The 24,224-nt window shown below is 40.1% G+C and overlaps 1 protein-coding gene across 2 annotated transcripts in view; it reads right to left on the reverse strand.

Moving 5' to 3' along the window:
• Window positions 1–21,163, reverse strand: part of RAB2A (RAB2A, member RAS oncogene family) — a 41,198-nt gene extending 20,035 nt beyond the window's left edge. The window contains exons 1-3 of one of the 2 annotated variants that reach the window (XM_032679513.1): window positions 20,817–21,163; window positions 10,895–10,966; window positions 7,237–7,304 (exon numbers count right to left, since the gene is read on the reverse strand). In XM_032679513.1, the coding sequence (XP_032535404.1) occupies window positions 7,237–7,304; window positions 10,895–10,966; window positions 20,817–20,862 (186 nt within the window). In that variant the 5' untranslated portion in view covers window positions 20,863–21,163. Of the gene's footprint in view, window positions 1–7,236; window positions 7,305–10,894; window positions 10,967–11,099; window positions 11,128–20,816 lie in introns of those variants that run through there. The other variant, XM_032679520.1, reaches the window with a different exon arrangement.
• Between the last annotated feature and the right edge of the window lie 3,061 nt (window positions 21,164–24,224).

Here is a 24,224-nt window from a genome sequence, read left to right on the forward strand (position 1 = left end):
TCTGGAAAGTCAAATAGCAGGGTTAGGTTTGTAGAAAATACTCCACAGCTTTTTTTTTTTTTTAAGTATCATTATTACTTAAAGCATTTTTTCATCTGACATTTTGCTTCCTGTCCCCTCCCTTTCATTTCAAGGGGACAAGCCGTTTCAAAGAAGACAAAACCAAAAGAAAGTGTAGGTTATTAGCCAAAACAAACTTAAAAAAAAATACAAGTGTGTTATAATTGTACTTTACTCGTCTTCAAGTTTAGCTACTTGCTACAAGGAGCAAGAGACAGAAGTAGCAGTTTACAAGCTCAGTATAAATTCAAATCAGCTTTGAGATCAGAGAAAAGTCCTTTATCTTAAGTATAGTTTTGTTATTACTATCCCTTTCATGTTCCTGCAAAATCCAGCACTTGCTTGTTTTTATCTCTTCCATACTAAAAAGTTTTTTTCACAGAATTATAGAATGATTGAGGTGGGATAGGGACCTCTGGAGGTCACCTGTTGCAACCCCCCCAGCTCAAACAGGACCATCCAAAGCAGGTTGCCCAGATCCATGTCCAGATCATGGGGGAGGTCAGGGGCTGTGATGTGGGGAATAGTGGGGGCAATAGTCACTAAATAAACGTTAAATAGGGTATTTCCCAAGGCCACATTCCGGGTGACACAAGTCTTTATTCCAAGACAACCCCTGGTTATACCCACTGTCAGAATTACACTGCAGTGGAACTGGGGAGATGGACAATATTGTCGGTAATATCCAGACCATGACAGCAATTTCAAATGTAGAAACTCCAGCTCAGACATAGCTGCCTACAGGAACCAAAAACTGCATGCTGAGCTGGCCTGAGCACGCATCCTCTCTCCTAAGAGAAACAGGTGCTAGGTCTGATGCCAGTAGATCACTAATCATGAAAAAACATGGGCCTCTAATAAACATGCAATGTTTAAAGTGCTGGCTATTTTCTGTACTGTAAGCTTTTACAATTCATATCATATGGGTTAACAAACTTTTTCATAAGAAAGCCTTACATAATCATAGCTCTAGAAGTCACAAGTCTTCAAAAGAGTATAAAAATCTTCATCCCTGCTTGAACTGCATGAATATATATCCTGTGTGTTTCTGAAAACATATTTCAGTATAGAAACCAAAACAATTTCAGAATAACGATGTAAGCAAAACATGAAACATTATCAGTCACCTTAGGCCACTAAGATACGTGGAAATTTAGGACCTGCACTAAAGTTTTCAGGAACATTTAAGCCATGCAATGTGTTACCACAGACAGAGTATCTGTGGCACATTTAAGAAAAGACTCCAAGTGTTACTATTCCCAGAGGAAATCTCAGTGTCATTTCCAAGTGTGTGGTGTAGTCACATGGGTGTCAGTTGTAAAATGGGTTACTTACAAGCTCTTTACCTGCATATTTTTGAATTTATAAACGAAGGAAAAAAAATAATGAAAAGAGCCATGATGCAGGACAAGAAAGTAGTTAATAAAACAAGATCCACAATAGAGCACCTCCCTAGAAAAAAGCCAACTTTGTTGAATTCTCTACTCTCAATGTTGAAGAATTTGGAAAGTTTCTTCAAAGACCAAGTTATCTGAGTGCATCCCAGCAGGCCTTTACCATCCAAGCTGACCAACAGTTTTTACTAGGAGGAAACTTTATAGTATACATCTACATGAAATATGAGAAACCAAAATGCACCACAGCTCGTAGCTCTAGACTCCCACACTTTTAAAACAGGTGTATGTGTGTGGTATGTTAAAACCAGTGACAGAACATCTCATTCACATTGGGAGTTACTCATTTCACTTGTTTACACTTTCCTAAGTTGTATAGCAAACTGAAAAGACATCTAAGAAATAACCAAGTCACACAAGTGTCACACCACCTCTGACAGCTGCCAGTTGGGAACTACTCCACAAAGTTGATCCCTGGAACAAAGTGTTCCAGAAAGAGAGAGGAGCAATACATACCTTTATATATAGTTTTCAAAGTTATAAATAAATTAACCGCCTTTTAGTCACATGGTAACTTGTTTATATAAATGCATTACTCTTTTTTGCAATCATATCTTTAATCCAGAATAAACAGAATTTTAAGGTGATTTACTAGCATGTAGTACAAATAGGCACAGTAGTGTAAAAATAAAAACCAAGCACTGTTGTTTCCATCAAAGTCATTCCCAAACAAGAACAGAACTAAAGATGTTTCTGAACAAGAATCCATAATAACATAAGAAAGTGTCAGAAGTTATGTGAAGGATTTGGCTAAGTTACATGTTGCTTCAGAATAACCCCATTGGCATGACGTAAGAACTGAAATTTCAAGTGGACTAAAGATCCTCAAGGGTGAAACTGTACATATGTCTAAATACAGACAATTTGTACATCTGCCTGTTCTTCTGCTGGTGTTGAATAAATGTCATTTAGACATCCAAAGCAATTCCCAACACAGAAATAAAGCTTTAGCCTTCCATTATTACAAGTACACTTACGGTTTATTTCAAGGTATTTGAAACCTTTAAGTTTTAAGTAGCTACCCTCACTAAAATGGGAGTTCTACTATGGAAAAATGTGAGTCACACTCCTCCCATTTAAGGCCTTATCCTAAGCAAGAGTTTGCTCCACTATTGTAGAAAGCCCTGGATAAACTGCTAAGAAATCTAAAACCAGTCAGAAAAAAACATGGATATTACAGTAATTCAATAACCATTTAAGCATGACAGACAAAGGCTAAGCTAAAAGGTGTATCAAGTTGCCTCAGCTTCTTGAAGTGCCAGCATGGGTGTGAACAATAACTTAGCTACCAGCACTGAAGTTCAGATGATGGTTATATTACACAAACTGCAATAGGACTAACCATCAAATGGACAAATCTCCCTACCCCACCCTCTGATACATGCATCCAGAAATAAGTTAATCCTTCCACATAGCAGCAAATGCAATCTGTGAACTGATGATCAAACTAGTTTCAGGAACCAAAGTATATCCTCTAAGTTCTTGATGTTACTTCACAGCAGTGTAACAGAGGGTCATGACATGCAGCCACGTTCATGCAGGTTCCAGGGCTGAGAAGTCAAATTAGTAAAAAAGTGTATAAAAGAATACACCAACTGTCCATGAACTAAGAGTATGCTCTGACTACCAAAGCAAGTAGAAAATATCATGAAGCAGACAGTTGATAACGAACTCTTGGGGGTGAACCTTATATCCTAGCAATTGTCAAAATCACTAAGATGAAATGGATATTCGTTTAATGAATGAGGGCACTTTATTTGGTTCTACTAGATCTAAAGCGGTTGCAACTACATGAAAAATAACCCAATTTCCAAGAAGATTTAGTATATTCAGAATATCTGAAAGTGAAATATACTTTCAACAATTATGTCTCCTGTCTTCCATAAACATGCTTTTTTGTGTGAGCTCTCACACAAAAAAAGAAAACACTGTCAATTCAACCAGAAAACACACTCATATGGAAACCAAGCACTTACTTGCAATTAGCTTATAAAACACAATTATTTCAGATATTTCATTTGTCTGAGCAATGCTAAGGTGGTTCATAAACATAATAAAAATGTTTTTTAGTCACAGATTTCCATGAAATAAAGCTGAAATAGATATTGAAAAATATAGTATTTAAATACATAAGAAAAATTCTTACTCATATCAATTCAGAGGACAGTAGTATTACTTAGTATCATCTTTGATCTCTCCTGCTGCAGTGTCTGAGAGAACTTAAATACCCTCTTTTAACTACTGCTTACTTTTGCTCACCAACAATGACTTGTTAGTAACAGTCAACACAATAGGGAACATTCCCCTAAACGACAAAATGAAGGCCACTGACTCAGCCTGGTAACAAGCCAGTGTCTCTCTACAACAATGAAATTTTTCTGAGAAGTAATTTTAGTATTTCTCAGTGTTATGCTGCTGCCACAAGACAATCAACCTCATCTACGCAGCTTGTTTGAACTCAGAAAGCTTAGCAGCTTCCAGAACAGTCACTTTAATCCTTACTTGCTGCTGTACACCACTTCTAGTTCCCTCAAAGATATTTGTGCAGCTGACACAAGCTCAAATACCACACTCCCACAAAAGAGTAGCTTAACTTATCATAATAGGCAATTACCAACTAATCAGTTGGAGAAAAGCATTTCTCAGTCTATCCACCTATTGAAAGCCATTACTAAGATAAAGACACAGGAAAAGAAATAATCTAGAGACTCAAGACAGACAAATGAACAATTTGGTCCAATAACTCCACTCCTGACTGACTGACCTAAAGGCATCAAAAAGGAAAAATGAAACCCAAGGACTCACAGACCTAAACACCTGGGTGTGCCACAGCACACAGCAACAGCCAGCCTGCAGAGCCCAGCAGTGGGGAGATCCAGAGCAGCCTGCAGCTGGGAGAGAACAACAGGACACACAACTTGCTTGTTCTGACATGAACAGCAGAGCCAAGACTGCAACATAACACTAAGTATGTGAGGGCCACACTGGGTATCTTTCATAGAATGTGAGTTTTCAGCTGTGGGGTTTTTTTCTCAGGATGAGTGTCTTTTTCAATCAGACTAGTTTTACTAGACTACCAGCTCACAGGACCATATACTGGACTACTTTCTAATGGGCATATCTGAATTCCTTAGGCATATCTTCCAGTCTGGCCTCATCCAAAAGGAATTCAGTTCGTATACTCCCACGTGAAAAACAGACTGCAGTAAGCAGAACTAACTTCCATAACACAATCCTAATCCAAACTAAGATGAATTTGAAAGATGTTAATGAAAAAGTAAAATATTCTTGAGTTATAATAGAAGGACACACAAATGGATCTCACAGACACACAACAGTGTTAGCTGCAGCTGCCCCTGTAAGGTACAACATCCTCCTGCAGTGAGGTATGCTGCACCTTTCATATGTTCCCTTTACTAAGACACACCTTTCCTTGGAGCTGCAGGGATCTGCTGAAGACAACACAAAATCATCACTGTTGCCTAGAAGAATCGAGTCGGAAAAATCTGAATTTACATTTTTGATTCTCTTAAGAAAGCAAGTTTATTGTTAAACAATCAAAACAAATTTTATTGAGTTCTCCACTTCTTATGTATCTGCTCAGGATGTATCCTGTTCAGTGATTAATTAAAAGCCGGTGTGTAAGGCAAGCACTAAATCAGAGATATGCTGTTGTGTGACTCAGTAAGCACCAAGAAAAACAAAACACTTCACGTGTTTCCTTTGCAATAGGTGTAAAATGAACTTTCTCTTATTAAACAGAAATTGTTCCAGTCTAACAAATATAGAGATAGCACCAGTAACAGTAGCAGTTTTGGCTAACAGAAAATCAGGAAATACTCAATGCAGATACATGATACAGGCATATCCTTGGTCATTATGGACACTTCCGTGTGACTTAAGACTCATAAGTAAAATATCCCTTGAGAATTACCTCATCATATTTGTTATTTTTGCTATTCCTTCAACACCTTTGCATGCAAGATCAAAACTGAGACAGCAGAATTCAGATATGCTTACAAGCCAAGATTAGATTAGAATAGAAATAGCCCATGTTTTAAAAATCAGATTATAATCTTTAAATTAAAATAGTTAAATAATCTTTAAGTTAAAATAGTTTAATTTTTAACTATGGCAAATACATTAAGTCATTCATTGCTTATAACATAAGTATATAGTCTATTCAGTGTATGAAAGTTTTCAGTTAATATTTTTAATTTCTGTATGTATACTTAAGAAACTATTCAGGAAAAAATCCCTGCTTGAAAGGAGTTTATAAATTATAGTCAAAAGCAATTAGGTTGACATTTTGGCTATTAGATAATTTGCACACATTCAAGGCAACAGATTCCAAAAAACCACTGAGTCAGAGGCACTAAGACAAGCACAATCTACTCAAACATAGTTGTAGTTCATTTGTATTTAAGGAGATTAACAAAATCAGTTCAAAAGCCAATGAAAGACAGTGGTTGCACTGGTAGTAAAATTAGCACTTTTGGCTACAGAGAATCTGTCCCAATTTTAGAAAAAAAGGACCAATCTAGGTATGTTCTCATGTAGTCACATGACACACCAGAGGTTTGATTACCAAGTTGCTGTTTTTGCAGAGATTTGCTTGTTTATTGAACTTAAAAATGCTCAGACACCTTGGTAATCAGCAATGCACAATTATAACAATAAAAATGTCCAGGGTAGAAAAAGCCTAACCATACCGTTATATATATAAGCTGACTATATCATTCTATACCTTTTCACAGAGAACTTCCAAAGAGACACGGGTGTTAGATGCCACTTCACATCATGAAGTGGTAAAAAAAGTAAGGTCTTACCTATGAAGTTCAATAAATTTACATTTTAATATACACATGCACATATGTAGGCATGCATATATGAATGTATGATCCTTCACTGACTTGTTGTACCAAAAAGAGCACATAGATGAGGCTGTGGCTCATGTACCCCTCAGTTTCTAAAGGTACCCTAAATGCTTTTGGAAAAGGAAACGGGCAACTCTGCTTTAGGGAACAGTTAAACACATTTGAAAGATATAGCTATCAGTATGAACATCTTAAAGCTGCTTCATGTAGACAGTGAGGTTGACTATAGTAAAGTGACAAGAAGAAAATAGCAAATGTATGTTCTTAACCTGAACCACCTCAAAAGTCAAAGTCTGATTTTTGGAAAGTTTTTTGAAACTTTAAGCTTTTACCAATCCCTTCTTGACTGTTTGGAGTATTTACTATCTTCATGACTACAGTGAACTTGTGTTCTTAAGCGTTCTTCTATGAAAAGTGAGCCATATGTTTTCTTCTACCTTGGAAATGCAAACATTTCCTCTAGAGAACTTGATTAAAGCTAGTAGACACATCACAACAGGATGCTGTATTTACCAAATCTTGCATAAATGCACAAAGAAAGATTATTTAGAGAAATCTGAGTTCTTAATAATATAGCAAACTTTCACAAAAAAGTGAGACAGCACGAATTCCAGTCTTACAAATCTGACAGTGTTGAGGAAATAAGTGTAAATACCAAAAAAATTGTACTAAGAAGACATCACACCAAAAAAGGAAATGTTACAAAATTTTTAACTTCATATAAACCAAAGAAAGCTGCAAGACAAAGTGCACAGTATATGAGTGCTGGTGATCGAGTTTAGCCAGAATAAAGGAAAAGTTAGGGGGACCATAAGTTTAAACAATTTTTATGATTTATTACTTACTGTATCCCATATCTGAAGCTTTATCTGTTTTCCATCAATAGTGATCATTCGAGCACCAAATTCTACACCTGAATAGATTTTACAAAAGATTACATTATTAGCATATATCAAAAAGAGGAACATCAAGTACTACAAAAGCAAGAACGTAAGTTTAAGTTCACTCAGCATTGTAGGAAATAATCTCTTTCACAGTCTGATTTCAGTTAATTTTCCAGATGCCTGAAAGAAATAATGTTTTCAAGGAGAAAGGTAACTGTTACTGCCCAAGTACTTTAAAAATGCATTAATTAAAACAAGTGTCAGGGAGGTATTTCCTACAAAGTTTTCCAAAAGATTTAGTAGCTCTAGATCGGAGGGAGAAACACATGTCCCTTTGAATGCAAACAGGAAATTGAAGTCATAGTTATTTTAACACTCTACCAACAGACTGCTGAAGCCAGTTTAGAAGAAATTAAACCTACAGTTCTTTATCAATAAAATATTCTATTAAGTGAGCATGCAAAATGTTACCTTCAAAAAGATAAATTTTATTACTGTATTAACTAAAACACAACAGTCTATGAAAAAAAAAAAACAAAACACTTCCAAAATTCTAGCTAAAGATCAAATTTAACAACCTATGGAAAAAAAATGTTTCAAATAAACTAAAGAAATTTCTTCAGTAGAAAAATTCAGCCTATTATATCATCTTTTAAAGCAATTTAAAGATCATTAACAGTAAATCAAGTATAAATTGAGGCTATTACTGCAGTATTTAAAATCTGACAAATGGCTAGAGATAGTAGACAAATTTAAAGGCTATCACATTTCCATTAATCTATCCTTCATATACCCATTATTTCAGAAAATACACAGGTAGCTGAAGTTTGTCTAAAATTGGTCACTGTCTAGACTTGGTCTCAAAGTCTTTCAATTACGCAGCCCTGATTTGAAGTATTCCAAATGTCTCTTCAAAAGCTTGTCTAGAATATTAGAGGGTGCAGTGTTGCTTTCTGCAGAATGATTTTTGGGGAAGGGGGCAGTCCCACCCCAACAAGATATTGAAGCCAAATAAATGCCACGGGCCAAAGACTATTGTACTCTTCAGCAATCAAATAACTTGCAGCAACTGTATGCAAAGAAATCAAAAAAATGAAGGTGGAGAGGCAGCAAGGAGGAAGCAGGTGAATGACAGCACTCTCTCTGAAGTTGACTGCAAAGCCAGGGGAAGGTCCTTGTACCACTACAAGTGTAAACACTGCAGGTTTTGCTTCATCTCAAAATGTGGCTATAGAGCTGCTGATTTAAATCCAACGATCTTCCTACATGTTTAGTTTCTACACACACCATCATAGAAAATTGAAAAGGATATTTATCGTGTTCCATCAAAATATCTGCTGAGAAAAAATTCTGAATTTGAAAAAATACAAACCGTTTGACAGCAAGCTTGTCCCCTCAAATAAGGAATAGAAACTGTTCAGGTTTACAGTAAGGGCATGTCCTAAGGGTAATGGGCAAACCAACTAGAACATATGCAATGGCTTTTATCACCCACATCTGCCTACATACGGGGGGGGGGGGGGGGTTTGCTGTTGTCTTTGGTTTTGTTTGGGTCCTGTTTGCTGTTGTTTTGGGTTTGGTTCCCCCCCCCTCCAAACTGCATCATGCAGCTAGCTTCTCCCTCCATCCTTAATTTCTTTTAATAACAGATACTTCAATTACCAAATGAAAACTAAACAGAAACAGCTGTCATATTGTAAGTTCTTTTAGAGTACACTATCACAGTTACACACAATTCTGTACGTAGTTCAAAGATAGAAAAATACCTGCTTCTATGTATTCTATCTTCCCTCCTTCTCCCATCTTGCTTTGTTTAGTGGCAAAGTATCTCTTAGAATTTCTTAAATCTTAGAGGTAACATTTTAGGCTTGTTATGCTAAAATTTGGGGCTGATTTTTGCACAACTCTAGATGCAAAGGCTGTGTCCCACATGTCCAGTTTCAGTTTCCCCTCTTTTGAGCTGCTCACAGCAAGAATAGAATCTGCAGTCTCACAGGTTAAAATCACTGTATTATACTGAATAAAGTTAGGCTATGTAACACAAGGCTTTTTATTCAATCTACAGGTTTTCAGGACTTTTAATATAATCAGTTGGGCATTTATTAGCTAACATCAACTCACCCCATCCTGTCCCATAGGGGCCTTCATATGACTTAGAACCCATGTTCTTTATTTATCTCTGTCATTCTAGATCTGTTCAGGTAACTGGGAGAACCTGGCCAAAACACATACACATGCCCTAGCAGTTAAGGGGGCCGTTCCCAGCCTCCTCATCCCCTTTTCGAGCAGCTTCCCATGCTCCATTACTACATCCTTCATTATGTTGCTGTCTAGGTTCACCTCCTCATCTCACTAGCTTCAATTTCTGTTCTGTTCCCAGATTTCAGTGAGCTGTACAACAGGCAAAGAATTGGCACTACAACCACACTGCTGAGGTGAAGATGTTTCTCACAGCCTATCAGTCTCCTGAGGTGACAGGACTGCCAAAGGCACAAGTGATACAAAAGGTGTCATATATTTGGCAGGCCTAAAGAGAAAAAGATAACTCATGCCTCCCTAAAGAACTCAGGCTCTTTACTCAGCCAGACTATCTGCTGCCAAGACCTCAAATATCTGAAAACTGATGTCAGCCCAAAAATTTGAACTGTACGAGACAGCCATACACAAGGTGTGGGAGGACTGTCAAGAGAAAGGGAAGCCATAATCAAACCACCTGATACATTCTGTTACACAAAGAGTATCTGTTTACATTTCAAGCATCTATTTCAGTACTCCCAAACTCAGGATGCCTACCTATTCCAGAGCACAAACTAAAAATAGAGACTAGGAACACATTTTGTGCTCGTGATTAGAGCCAATAGGTTCCTTGAAATAACACCAACAAGTTCAAAGGTTCTGCAACCTTATTGGAGACTAGCATCTGTTATGCTTAACAGCAAAACTGATCTGCAGACTAAGCTTGCTCACAGAAGAATTTATTCCCACACTATTCCTCATATTTTGCGTGGAAAGATAAACAAAACTTTGTATAATTTACTGTAGTTAGATCAGAGGCAATGTGTTCTGTCAACATGCATTCATTTCCCTTAGTATTAAATCATACCTAATAAAAATGGTCCACATCCAACTGAGGAGTTGGGAAGGAAAACCCTTGTCCCTTCCAAAGAGTGAATACATTCACACTTCAATCCTTTTGTATCTAAAAGTTAGTCTTCCCAAATAGTAAATTTTTTTTATTCATCTTTAAGGTTAATTTCGCTTTAGTTTAACTTGTCTTCAGGATTTTGTGGGTAGGCTAATATTATGTTCCCTAGTGAAAAAAATGCCACTTGCATCATCATCAATGCATTTCAAGCTTAGTCACTTCTTTTGTGCCCAGCTTTCAGCTTCTCTGAAGAGACAGTTGAGATACTGCAGTTATGAATTTTTTTTTAATTGTTTCAGACTGTACCTTCCCAATAAGAAAAAAAAAGCATCCCCTCACTTGACTTTGAGAGCTAACAAATATTCATCACCTAGAGACTGACTGCTACCTTAACACAGCAGAAATCCTGCATTACCATAGCATGACAAACTCACCACCTAACTACTGGCATTGTGCAGCACAACAGAGACCTACCAATAGTGAGATCATGGACTGGTTGAAACCGCTTGTCTGTAAACTGTAACAATAAACATGATTTCCCAACACCTAAAAGAAAGAAAAAAAAGAAGCGTTAAGCAAATTTTAAAAAAAATCTGTAAAGAATCAATAAAAATTAATTTAAGCAAATGGTATATATTGCTTAAAATTCATTACTAGAACTTGAGAGATTAGATCTCACCTACTCACACCCTCATCCATCTCCCAATTTATCACCTGAGTAACAGCAGTACATCTGTGGCTGCTAAAACCACTATATGTTACTGCCCACTGGTTCCCAATAGGCCAAAAAAGCAGTCCAAGAACTAGCAACAACTGAGTTCAGAGTACAGTCAGACAGACAACACAAACACTGTCCACTCCAATCTGAGTCAGAAATCAGTGTAACTATTTCACAATACATGGACATTGGTCAGCAAATGGGCAATTTCTTCTCTATGTGAAAGCACCGAAAACTAGAAGTTAATGCAGTCAACAGTAGTACTCAAACTACTTAGGTTTGTAAACATAATACTTTTTATGGTTTATTTTTCCTTGTTCTTTTACTTGGAGGAGTTACTCTTCCAGTTCTGTTCAGTCAAACTTCGTATTTTCAGCCTTTTAAAATGTGACAGTAATATATTTGGTTTACAGGTATTTAAACTCTGAACTATTATCACATAACATACAATACTGTAGCATCCAAGTTCTTGCTGTACTTTGCTTTATCTGTCCAGCAAGATAAGGCTATTTTAGCCACATACTAGAGGTCAGCAACAGCTCATCAGAAGAGACATATCTGGTAATAAAAGACAACAAACAAAGGGATATGGAAAAGAACCACACTGCAGACACAAGATAGGCATACTAGAGGTTTGCACAGAGTGACTTATACTAAATACTAAACTCAGCAAAGTTTTTTTAATATGGTTTATAGAGGAAACAAAACCTGCATAAACAATCACCACCCACCTGTCATTTTAGACTTAAAAAGCTTAGATCAGTGGCCAGTTTCATCAAATCTAACAGAAATGAGACCGTATTTAGTTTCCTCACAAATTGAGTTGCGACCAATTGATGACACTCAGATTAACAACCCAAACAATGCAGCAATTCCAACAACCTAGGCCAGTTATTGGTGCTGCTGCCTCTACTCTCTTCCCTACAGTATGCTCATGCCCATTTTCCCATATGGCTTAGATGAGTTCTGAAGCAATTTCAATTGTCCACTGGGTTAGCACACTAATCTGACGAGAAGAGTGACAAAGCAAACAGAAATAGCTTAATGCAGGGTCAGACAATCACAAGAGTTCATTCAAATGAGGGAAAAGAAATGCAGCAGCCAGCAGATCAATAACTTAGAGGGGCATGGAACTGTAGTAGAAGGCAAAATTTGCACCTGCCTCACTAGATCTCTTTTCTGTACCTATTTGGCTTATGATGGCAAGCTGTCAGAATACAAGCAGCTTGGAAACAGGTACAGATTTTGTTCAAAAATATTAATAAACACAAGAGAAGTGGAGAAGGAATGGAGGAAAGCAAGAAATAGGGAGAAGGACAGGCAGAGAGTACTGGAGCTGTAGGGACAGAGAACACAAAACTCTAAGGAATCTTAAAATAGTAATAATTCTACTCACAGTACACTGTTTATATATACAGGTAACTTTTATATCGCCACTGAAATACAAACGCCCTATCACAGAACATAATCACCACCTCACTTATAAAAAACAACCTGTAAGTCACACCAGAAACAGCTTTTGCCATTAACCTCACAAAGTGATTTCAGTATCACTGGATAAACCAGAACCTCAAACCCCAATATTCCTGCATATATCTTACAAATGTTGGAACAATATTTCATATGCTAATTAACAAAGAGACACTTGACTAAATGTTCCAGCACTAGTTCTCAAGTGGCAATCTGATATTTCTTCCTCTTGTAAGGCTGCTGACCAACTTGGCTGGAGTGAACATAGAAACACCCTCGTCAGCAGAGGGAAGATGACAGACAAGCACAGACTCTGTGGTGCAAGCCCTGTCTTAGACCGGCATGGGATGACTGCACCTCTAGTTACACCTCCATAGCAGGCCTTTCAGCAGCAGACTGTAGACTGATGTCTTCACACACAGAAACAGAAGAAACAACTAGTTTCTGTTTAATGCCATTCCTGGTACTTCAGAACCTTCAGCAAAAAGCCATCTGAAAGTTCCTAAGTTTTGTACTGCTGCTGACTGAAACAGAGGTTCAAAAAGTTGCAAGCAAGGCTGTTGTGCCTGTTAAGTTTAGGTTATAAATACTTTGTTGTTTATATTTAATAGTTACATTTTATTTTAATTTTATAGTTTTAAGATATTGCAAGTTTGTATCCCAAAAGTTCTTATGAGAATAGCTCCTAGCTCATATGCTTCCAGACCCTGAGCAGACTGCACTGTCACAGACACAGCCAGGAATGTGTACCAGGAACAGGAGCTGTATATGAACTCCTGAGTAGTTTACCACCTCATGACATAAACAGATGCTGCAAAGATCAACTAACAGTTGCATGGCAGCTAATTCCATGGCACACAGGTGGCTTAAAGTAACTATACAGGTTAAGTCTAAAAGCAGAGTGACTACTTACCAGGTATCTCACTCACTTAGCACTGTAAATATTACAACATGAAATGAGGCAGACACTGTGAAAAATGTAGGTGAGCATGTCTTATGATAGTCAATTGTAGAACACAAAAGGGATAGATTCGGTTATTTATTAGCTCATTCTCCATTTTACTGCCACAATTATTTTAACATAGCTTCACATAAACCACCCCCAGAGGAAAAAAAAAAATCTAATATTTTAGAGCAAGAGAGCATGGATACACTTCAACAACCACAGTAAACAAAAGCTCTTGCCTAGGAACAAATGAAAACAATGGATTATGTGCTCAGAGGGGAGGCAGCTTACTTCTTTCCAAGTGCCTGTTTTAGGATCTCTTCGCTTCCTAGTACTCAGTGATGGGAAGTGGAACTTGTGCTACAGTAATTTTACCCTCCAGCTCTGAATTCCAAACCAGCAGACTGAGTCCGTTCTCCAAATTCCTCTGCTTCCTTTAAAAGCTCCCTCTTATCTGAGTGCCACTCTGCAGTCAATTTGCCTAGGCAAGGCATTGCCAGAGCTTTGCTACCGTCCACTTTGGCCCAGCTTCAACACCTCCCTCCCTTATATCAACACTTGTGTTCATTTCAGGGCTCAGCAAGACAGGGTAGCTCAGTGGTAAAGCTGCCCTCTCCCTTCTCTCTCTTAGGTTATGCAACCAGCTACACCAAGAAATGGATCCAGCATAGAACTATAGTCACCCAAACACTAGTATGTGCATGACACTAGGGCTATAAAATATATAACAAAGTTAAGGGTAGTTCTTTTGAGTAGCAGGCTGAACTCAAGGTAATTTAAAAAATAATGGAACCACAGCTCTGGAACCACAGCACAGGTGATAGCTGAGCCAGGCTATGGTTTGGCTAAGAGAGCTGACTTGCTTCCTTCTCCCTTCCAGTTCCTATGATTCCCTGTGAACAGGGCAAGGAAACTTCAATTACTGGCTATGAAGCCAGGGGTGCACTACTTAACATCCAGAAAACTTCCAGGCTTTTCTTACCACTAGACAAAACTCGTAGTGTTTTGTCTTGAGAAGCTGACATGGCTCAAAACTGAAAATGCCCCAAAATAGGGGGTAAAGGGGCTAAGATATTTTTCTTACTTGCTCACCTGAGCACCACTATACCCCAAGAAAGGTGACAGAGGAAAAGAACTGTGGTAATAGTCCTCCCAACCTGGGTTTCAAGACTGAATCCTGAAGACAAATCTCTTCTGTTAATCTGCCTGCTGTCTCTGAGTAGACTTACTCCTTTCCACACAGTTCCACCTCCTTACTCAAAAGGGCTCTTGCACTGATCTGACCATATCTATTATTTGTTTGATTTTGTTTTTCAAATCATCAATGTGAGCTGAGCTGGCTCTCTGAAGGATCACATAAACAATGATGCTGACAGGTAAGAAGCAACAAAGTTCATAGACGAGACAAGAAGTGGTAACAAGGTCTACTCACTTTGGCAGCAGATAAACACTGGATTAATTTAGCCATCTCACAGAACTATTTTTCTTGTGGTTGCTTCACACAACACTGTGATCAATCAGCTCACCACCCACACAGATGAGGACCTACTTTCCCTTTGATATCTCGCTCTCACCAATCCTCCTAAATTCAGTTTCCTCCCCTGAAAGTACTCCAGACCTTGGAAAGCACAGCTCCAAGGCCAAATCAGCTGATTCATTCACTAAGCAAAAACTTAACCTAAAAAGTAGGTAGCTTTCTACTGCGTTAGTGGGTTGATCCAGATAGTGGCAGACTATCAAAGCCACCACAAAGTAAGGGGAGCAACAACTCCATTCCTGCAGAACCAACTATGTCAGCTTGGATGTCCATGAAACCAGTGCCACAACAACTGAGCCGAAATAAGCTTCCCACTTCTCTTACTTTCCTTTAGAAAAACAAACAAAAATAAATCTTTGAATAGGTTAAGGAAATTTTAAAACAATGGGCAAGTCTCAAATAACAGATTTTAAAACTCACTTGGATTTAAACCCAGTAATTACATAGTACAAATGTCACAAGATATATACCTCTAACCTGGCTTATGAGGTAGTGTTAGTTCTTTCCAGTGGTCTGCAGAGCTTCCAGATGTTTAATAAACCCTTTTCTTATTGCAGGCTGCAGTTCATTCCCTCTTTCTTTCCTTTCCAACCACAGCAGCCTTATGCAAGTCAAGAAAGTGCAGTACTACCCTTTTACAGGACTAGGCATAACAAGACATTAACCTAAAGTAAAAACTTTTCTTAACCTCTTTTCAACCAGTTATCTGTTAGTCAAAACTCTGTCATCAAATGGGAAAGCCTTATTTAAATCTATAGAAAGGACAAACTAAAAAATTCCAAACCATCAGTTACAGAGCAAAGAGACTTCACATACAAATAAATGTAAGCATGGACAAGAAGGGAAGAAAAATAACCTCAAAAACCCTTCACAATGGCTACATAATTTTGGGAAAAGTAATGTAATAAAAATGGCTTTTTTACTCTTTTAAAGATGATTCAGCTTCAGTACTTAAATAAACAAACATTTTCAACAGCATATTTGAAGCCAATGATTTAACTTTTCCTTTCTACATAACAATTAACACAGGCCTACAAAGTGAAAGGAGCTCTTCAGATAACTCATGTTTCAGTTTCTACAGCACTACTCAACTGTTAACTGCAAGTTTAAAAAAATAAATTAAAATATTTTAAAAAAAAAAATTAAGCTACATGAGTCTATAAAAAAGCCTCTTCATGTCCTGGATGATGACAAAAGACTTAAAAACTGCCAGCCATTCATAATAAAATTGTTTTAGTCAAAATGAGGAGTGGGGTTGGATTTTTTTTTTAGCAGAGAGGTGTTTGGGGTTTCTTTTAAGTGTTTGAATTTGTACAAAGGTTGAACACTAACAGTCCCATGAAACCATATGTATGGACAAATACTTACTGTTTAGTTAACAACTTCTAAGATGCTAAGAAGATGTACTTATACAACACCTAATAACTGTTCTTTCAGGCATTCACAGAATCGCAAAATATGCTGAGTTGGAATGGACCCACAAGGATCATTAAGTCCAACTCCTGGCCCTGCACCCACTCCCCAGAGTGACATCATGTGCCTGAGACATCGTCTAAATGCTTCCTGAACTCTGTCACGCTTGGTGCTATGACCACTTCCCTGCAAAGCCTGTTCCAGCATTCAACCACCCTCTGGGTGAAGAACCTCTTTCTAATATCTAACCCAAACCTCCCCTGAGACAACTTCAGGCCATTCCCTCAGGTCCTGTCACTGGTCACCACAGAGAAGAGATCAGTGCCTGGTCTCCTCTCTGTCTCCTCCAGGCTGAACAGACCAAGTGACCTCAGCCACTCCTCATACGGCTTCCCCTCAAGGCCCTTTACCCTTGTTTGAACACTCTCTAACAGCTCAATATCTTTCTGATATTGTGGCTCCCAAAACTGCACACAATATTCAAGGTGAGGCCGCACCAGGTCAGAGCAGAGCACGACAACGCTCTCCCTTGAGCGGCTGGCAATGTTTTGCCTGATGCCCCCCAGGACACAGTTGAGTCCTCCTGGCTGCCAGGGCACTGCTGACTCATATTCAACTTGCCATCAATTAAAGTATCATTGAAAGGGTCGCAAAGTAAGATATAAGGAGTACAGATCAGTACTCTGGTTTTCAGTACAAACAAGTTCTCAAGCTATCACAGGGTGTTAACACCACCTGTAGTGGGATGAAAACCTGTTTAACCAAGAAGTGCTATTACATGCTTGCAGAAATTAAGGGCAAGAGACTCTGGTCATGCAGATTGCTAGCTCGTACCAGCTGCTGTTCCAGAACAAAGTGCAAAAACACTAGAAACATTTCACAAGGAGGACTGAAAAATAAACCTAATTCAATTGCTTAATTTCAACATTTGAGTCTCTTAGACAAATGAAATGGTTGACTAGACAGCCTACTTCACTCTAGAGAGTAAGGAGGATTAGATCACCTAGCAATTTTATATTCTTTCATCATCATCATCTCCTAATAAGAGTAACTATGAGATACTGTTGGTCTAGAACCAGCAACTATCTGCTAAAATTGAAAGGCAATGGAAGTCCCTTAGGCAAAAAGCTCAGAGGGTTGCTGAAGTAACACATTCAAGAAAAGCAGAAGACAGACCTGCTCATGGAAGATGCAGCAACACTGATCATAGACATTTAGATGGACTACAACTGACAAGTTATGTTGGCGGCAAGAAATCTGACATTGTAAAACTAATACTTTAGGTATACTAAAGTTCAGGAGCATTCTCTGATGGAATCTAGTAAATATACTCTAATATAAGAAAATTCTGTTTAATGAGTATTATGTATTCTGAAAAAAAATATTCCAGCTCTAGCCCTCACAGAAATCTTGCATCATTGCCAGTTTGCCATGTGCTACACATTGCTGGTAAGAAACATTCAAGTAAAAAAGATTTCACCGTTATACAGAAAAACATCTAAAAAGAAAATGACAGACTTTCAACCAACTGCAGAAACTGCCAATACTGCTAGGCCCAGAGTATTCATCCTAGCTCAGATCAAAGTCCACCTCAACTTCACCTGGTGGCCAAAAGCAGATGTGTAGAGAAGAGTGGATGAAGACACCAATTCCTACCAGCAACCAAAATGAAAGACACCACCAACCACCAAGGCAAAGGTCTCAGAGGTACAGCCCTAAGAAGAATGAACCACATATGCTTCTAAATGCCTTTGCAAACTCTTATAATGCTTTGGAAATATTCAGATCAAAAGATTTTTCCTGGTAAGCTCTCACAGTAGTCAATATTCCAAATACTTGTATTTTTCTCTTATAGATACCAGCTCCATGAAACTCCACAGCCACTGTCCCACTGATATAATGTAAAACTCACACAAATTTACAGCAATATTGTTTGAGTACCTGAAATACAGCCATGCCATTTCAGGTCTCTCCCACAACAAAAAACTAACCAGATTCTAAACGAGTTCCAATTATACAGAAAATAAAATTTATATATTAAAAAAATAGAGTTAACAACCAGATGAGAATCAATCCCACGTTCACTAAGCTGCCATGCCTGAAGTACCAGAGAAAAAAGTCAGTGAACGTCCATGACCAATGAAGCAGGCAACGCAAAGCGACAAGAGCTGTTGAGCACAAAGCAGTCTTGCTCAGTCAGTTTCTGTGGCTGTCATTTTAAGAGACTGAGATCATACTGAATTCCTGTGTTTAAGCAGATGAAAGCATGTGGAATCACAATTCAGAGAAGACACATGCAGGTGTCTTGTATAACTGCAGGGGGTTTTCGTTGGTTTGCTTACGGTTCACACAACCCACTTTGTTTTTTTTAGTGCTGAAAAGAAAGAGGAGCTAAATGTTAACATCTGTCCCCAGCTGTGTCTGTCTTACTTTTCTCCTACAGTTTGTTTACAACTAATTGCTGAGTCACCAGGCAGCTGAGCCATTTCCAAAGACTCTAAATCAAGTACCAGAGACAAATTTCTTGATCGCCAATGGCATATCTTCACTCGTTATAATGCTGTGGGAGACCACCACTAGAACTGAACAGGACAGTCACCATCCCCTCCTAATTTCCATCATCAGAGCTGTGAGTTCAACTGCCTTCATCTTAGGCAGTTAGGAAGAATGCTAACTCCTAAACCATCACCATCATTTTGGCAACAGACAACCGTGCACAACATAAATTGGCTCTTCAGTACTAGCTCTGGTAGAATACTTAAAAGGCTCATAGCAACTGTTTGCTGCTGTCTCTACCACTTCATTGCTAATAGTTTTTAGAGATGCACCAGAATTGGCCACACTGTTTCTGAGCTGTGCACTACCATCTTGGATCACCCTGGGCTGACAAACAAACCTCTTCTTACTTCTCCTGAATCTGCTCAGGTAATCTCCTGCCCTCTGGTTTAATGAACTGTCATCCAACTAAATACTCAAAAAAAACCACCAAACAAACCAGAATTTTCAGTAATCATCTACAGCCTAATGCTTCCAATGCAGTCATTATAGCTGTGATATATTTCTTAAGATTCACTACTGCAGTAGCCTAAAAAAGCTTTCAGAGTTTAAATGTAGGTTTAAAAAAAAGGATGAAAATCACATAGTAGTTGCATCCAGTGTATTTAACAACCTCATGTGTAATGCAACTGTAATGTATAATTATACTCCAGCAACAGATAACTTGGTTCACAGGTATGAATTATGCAGCTACCCTTAGAATACCATGTAAAATAACAGGTGTATCATCAAACTTATTAAAGAAGGCATTTAGACAGGTATGAGGAAAACAACAAAGAAAATGTACAATACACAGGCACAGTAGTTAACTATGTTAGTTACCATGTCCTGACAACAGTTTGATCAAAGTATGCTACTCCCATCCACACTAGGCTGAGGAAGCATAAAACATACTGGCAAAGGGGCTTCTGACAGCAATTCCTAGCAGCATACGGCTCTGCCAGCAGCACTCGTAAGCATTAATTGTCACACAGCAGCCAATTACAAACAGAATGCAGTAAATTTTTAAAAAGTGTTCAAGGCCAGGTTAGATGGGGCCTTGAACAACCTGGTCTAGTGGGAGGTGTCCGTAGCTACGGCAAGGGGGGGGTACGGGACTAGATGGTCTTTAAGGTCCGTTCCAACTCCTTGACATTTTATGATTCAATATGTTTTAAAAAGTGACAAGAAATATCTGGAAAAGCAGTGGTATTTAAAGAAATTTAAAGAAAAAATCCTTGTAAATTAAAACTGGAGGAGCTAGGGCTTTTAATTCCTTTGACAGTATGTCTTCACAGAGTTTGCTACTGCAACTCCAGCCGAGGCTGGAAAGAGCATCCTTGCGGCCTGAGCTGAAGATAACTCACAGCAGCGAGGTACAAGCTCACCACGGAACTGCGGGGTGGAGAGTGGCACCTCTCAGCCCTCGCTGTCGCGGGGCTGCAAACCAGGGCACTGCCCAGGTACAAGTTCCACTGTGACACCTTCTCTCTCCCCGCTGCCCGCCTCGGCCGCCGCGGCCAGGGCCGTGACACAGCCCGAGCCGCCCCGCGGCCCGTCAGCCGGGCCCGGGGGCGGCTGCCAGGGGCCCAAGGCCTTCGGGAGACAAGGCCGAGGCCGCGGGCGGGGCCCGGCGTAAAGGCGGAGGGGAGACACCGCCTCCTCCCCGCGCGGAGGCACCACGTCGGCGGCACTGCCAGCACTGCGGAAATGGGCGCAGGGAGTCGGGCCCGGCCCTCCGGCCCCCACCCCGCCGTGCCGGGCCGCGCTGACCCACCTGTGTCGCCGATGATGATGTACTTGAAGAGGTACGCGTAGGCCATGGCCGCTCCCGGGTGCCGCTCCCGGGCTGTCCCGCGCTCGCTCCGGCGTGACGCGCGCGCTCGCCGCCCGGGCTCGCGCTGCGGAGAGGCGGAAGCGGGTTAACGGCCCCCGGGCGGCGCCTCCGCCCGCTCGCTCCCTCCTACCTCCGCCTCCGCCGGTGGAGCGGCTGCGCTCGCTCGAGTCGCCGCTGCCCGCCCTCCCTCCGTTCCTCCCGCCGCGGCCCCGCGGTGCCGGGCAAGGCAGAACGCAGCGGCGGCGAGAACAATAAACAGGCGCCCAGCGGCCCCCGGACTCTCCGGCGACGTCAGCGCCCGCCCCCTCGCGCCACCCCGCCCCCGACCCGGAAGTGGTGGGGAGCGCGGCCGCCGCCCGCCCCGCCCCGCCGCGCTGAGGGAGGTGGCGGCCGGGGGGCTCAAGGGGTTACGGTCAGTGAATCCCGGGATCAGTTAGGCAGCTTGAGGCCATATCTTCTTGTTCTGTCACTTGTTACCTGGGAGAAGCGACCGACCCCCACCTCACTACACTCGCTTTCAGGCGGTTGTAGAGAGTGATAAGGTCCCCCCTGAGCCTCCTTTTCTCCAGGCTAAACAACCCCAGTTCCCTCAGCTGCTCCTCATAAGACTTGTGCTCTTCACCAGCCTTGTTGGCCTTCTTTGGACCTGCTCCAGCACCTCAATGCCCTTCCTGAATTGAGGGGCCCACAGCATAAAACCTCTAAGCATAAACAGTAATCAGCAATTCAGTGCAAATTATCTTCATCACATATAAAAGCTGAGTTCTGGCCTGGAAAAGGTTTTTTCCGTTTTGTTTTTGTCCTTCCTCACTGAACTGGAAGAAATGAGCCAGGACGGTACTTAAATTCACAGCTAGTGTTTAGAACTTTCTACTCAGAGTTCACATGGGATGGGTGAGTTTGAAGAAACTTCAAGGCCTTCCATAGTCTAAGCAGCTTCATGAAGTGCCATGTGTACCCAGACCTTTGGACCTGGAGTAGTCGAAATCAGCTTGGCTCATGGATTGGATCTGCACTGAGGTTGCATCAGATGCCTGGCAGTGGTAAAGGGGGCAGGACACTCCAGTCAGATCATACTGATGATGCTTTCAGATTCCCTTCAGTTCATCTCTTTGTTGACCACAGATCGAGGGGACTATTGAAAAGCCATTGGCATGTTCTTCATATAAATTCACATTTTACTCCCATTCTGGCTGGTAGTTTTTAGCTCTATAGAGGTGATCAATGGCTTGGCCAGCATTGACCTACATGGCTTCTAACAGGTATGCATCCAACTTGCTTGTGAAAACCTTCAATAAAGCTGATTGTGCCAAATCTTGTTGTCATGTTTCATGACCTGAAACCCCAAAATGAAGCTTTTTTTTTTTTTTAAATTTTCCTGTCCCCTGTGGATGTGCAAAAACCCCCCAACATTGCTAATAAAGAGGAAGTAACTCTTTTATATATTCTAAACATTATATCTATCTTTTTCACATAAAAAAATTCATGTTTTTCATGACCACTTGTCAGACATTTGTCTCCTTCATTTTTTTTCTCCTCTGTACTTCTTCCAGTTTCTCAACACTATTTGTGAAGTGTGAGGTCCAAAACACCAGCCTCGTCAGCTCAAAACAAGCAAATGAGTATCTGAAGTCTTGCCCCTGTCTGAATGTGATTCTTTTTTTCTTTTTTTATCAACACCTGAATTTTATTTTTGATACTAGATCCGTATTTTAAACAGTTACTACTCAAATTTGTCTATACATTTGGTATCTCCTTATTAATTGCTGTTTTCCCCTTTACTAAATTTCACATCCCTTTGCTAAATTTGATCTTGGCCACTCAGTTTAGCAAAAAAATTTGATTCTTTTTCTTTTCGTATCATCTCGGACATTTTGTTACCCAGATTGTTCACGACAATATTGAACAGGTCTTGCCTGGACAGGACAGAGCATTGAAAAGTGACATGCAAAATTTTGTCCTAGTTTAAAAATCCCTTACCCATTGAAGAGAGCCATTTCCCTGTTATTTTATGTAACAGTAGTTTTGATATACATTTTTGTTAATTGACAGTTCCTGTCCGGAATGAGTTTTCTCAGAGAAACAAGTTTTTACCTTGTCTCCTGTGAAAGTCAAGCTCCTATTTTCACATATTGCTGCATGTCTATGTTCCATGTCCTAATAATGATCATGAAATCTGGCATCTGGATGGAGCAGGGTACCTTGGCTGAAGGAAAAGCTGCAGTTGGGGTCAGCTGTCAAATCCACTCAAGAATTCAGACTAAAACAAGTCTTCCCCAGTGCTTCCTCAGCAGCTAAGCCCTTCAGCTGGCATTCATGCTGTTAGCATGGGTTTCTGTGACCTCAACCACTGGAAAAAAAAGCTGTAGGAGATAAGGCCGTAAGCAGATAAGATCTCGTCCAGTATAAGTAAAGGTTGCTGCTGAAAGGGATGGGGCAGCTCTGCTTCCACTAATCCGCTCATGGACCCTTCCTTGTTCTGACACTCTCAGGGTTGTCTGTGGAATGAGGGAACAGGAGTGGCTAAGCTTTCATTTTTTCATATTAGCTTTCAGGCAAAATCAACCTGGGTCCCCCAGCCAGAGCAACAAACTAAAATGCTTTTGACAGCCTTGTCAGTTGGATCCTACCTCTACCCAGCTGTTCCCACTCCTCACAGAGGGTCCTGTGGTTGTGAAGACTAAAGCTTGTTCTTTGAGATCATGCAGGCAGGTATTGAGTCTCAGGATGAGCCCTCTCCTTTAAGTGCTTCTCCTGTGACTGACAGGATGAAGAACTGTGTGAGCTTCTCTGTCGTTCACCTTTTCCTTCAGAGCCCTTCTGTTATTCATGACATGCTCCAAGTTTCCATTGGTGCTATCCAGGTTTTCTACATGATTGAGCCACAAAGGATATTAATCTGAGGGCTGGTAAAGTCTTGGCAATCTGTCCTCAACATCCCAGGGTAAGAAGTTTCAAGTGTATTTTAATAGGGACTGTAGCAATAGAAAAAAAAGAGTAATGGTTTAAAACTAATGGAAGAAGATTTAGACTAGATATATGGAAGAATTTTTTTATGATGAGGGTGGTGAAGCACTGGAATATGTTCCCCAGAGAGGCGGTAGTTGCCCCATCTCTGGAAACATTCAAGGACAGATTGGATGGGGCTCTGAGCATCCAGATCTAGGTGAAAATGTCCCTGCTCATTGCAGGGGTGTTGAACTGCATGGCCTTTAAATGTCCCTTCCAACCCAAACCATTCCAGGATTCTATGATTCTATAACTCTGTTTACCTCACTGATGGGATTTGGTCTCTTAGTTCCCAAATTATGTGATCTTCTAGACTTCCAGACAAGCCAAATTGGCCTG

The sequence above is a fragment of the Chiroxiphia lanceolata genome, chromosome 1 (assembly GCF_009829145.1).
Source record: "Chiroxiphia lanceolata isolate bChiLan1 chromosome 1, bChiLan1.pri, whole genome shotgun sequence".
NCBI lineage: Eukaryota > Metazoa > Chordata > Aves > Passeriformes > Pipridae > Chiroxiphia > Chiroxiphia lanceolata.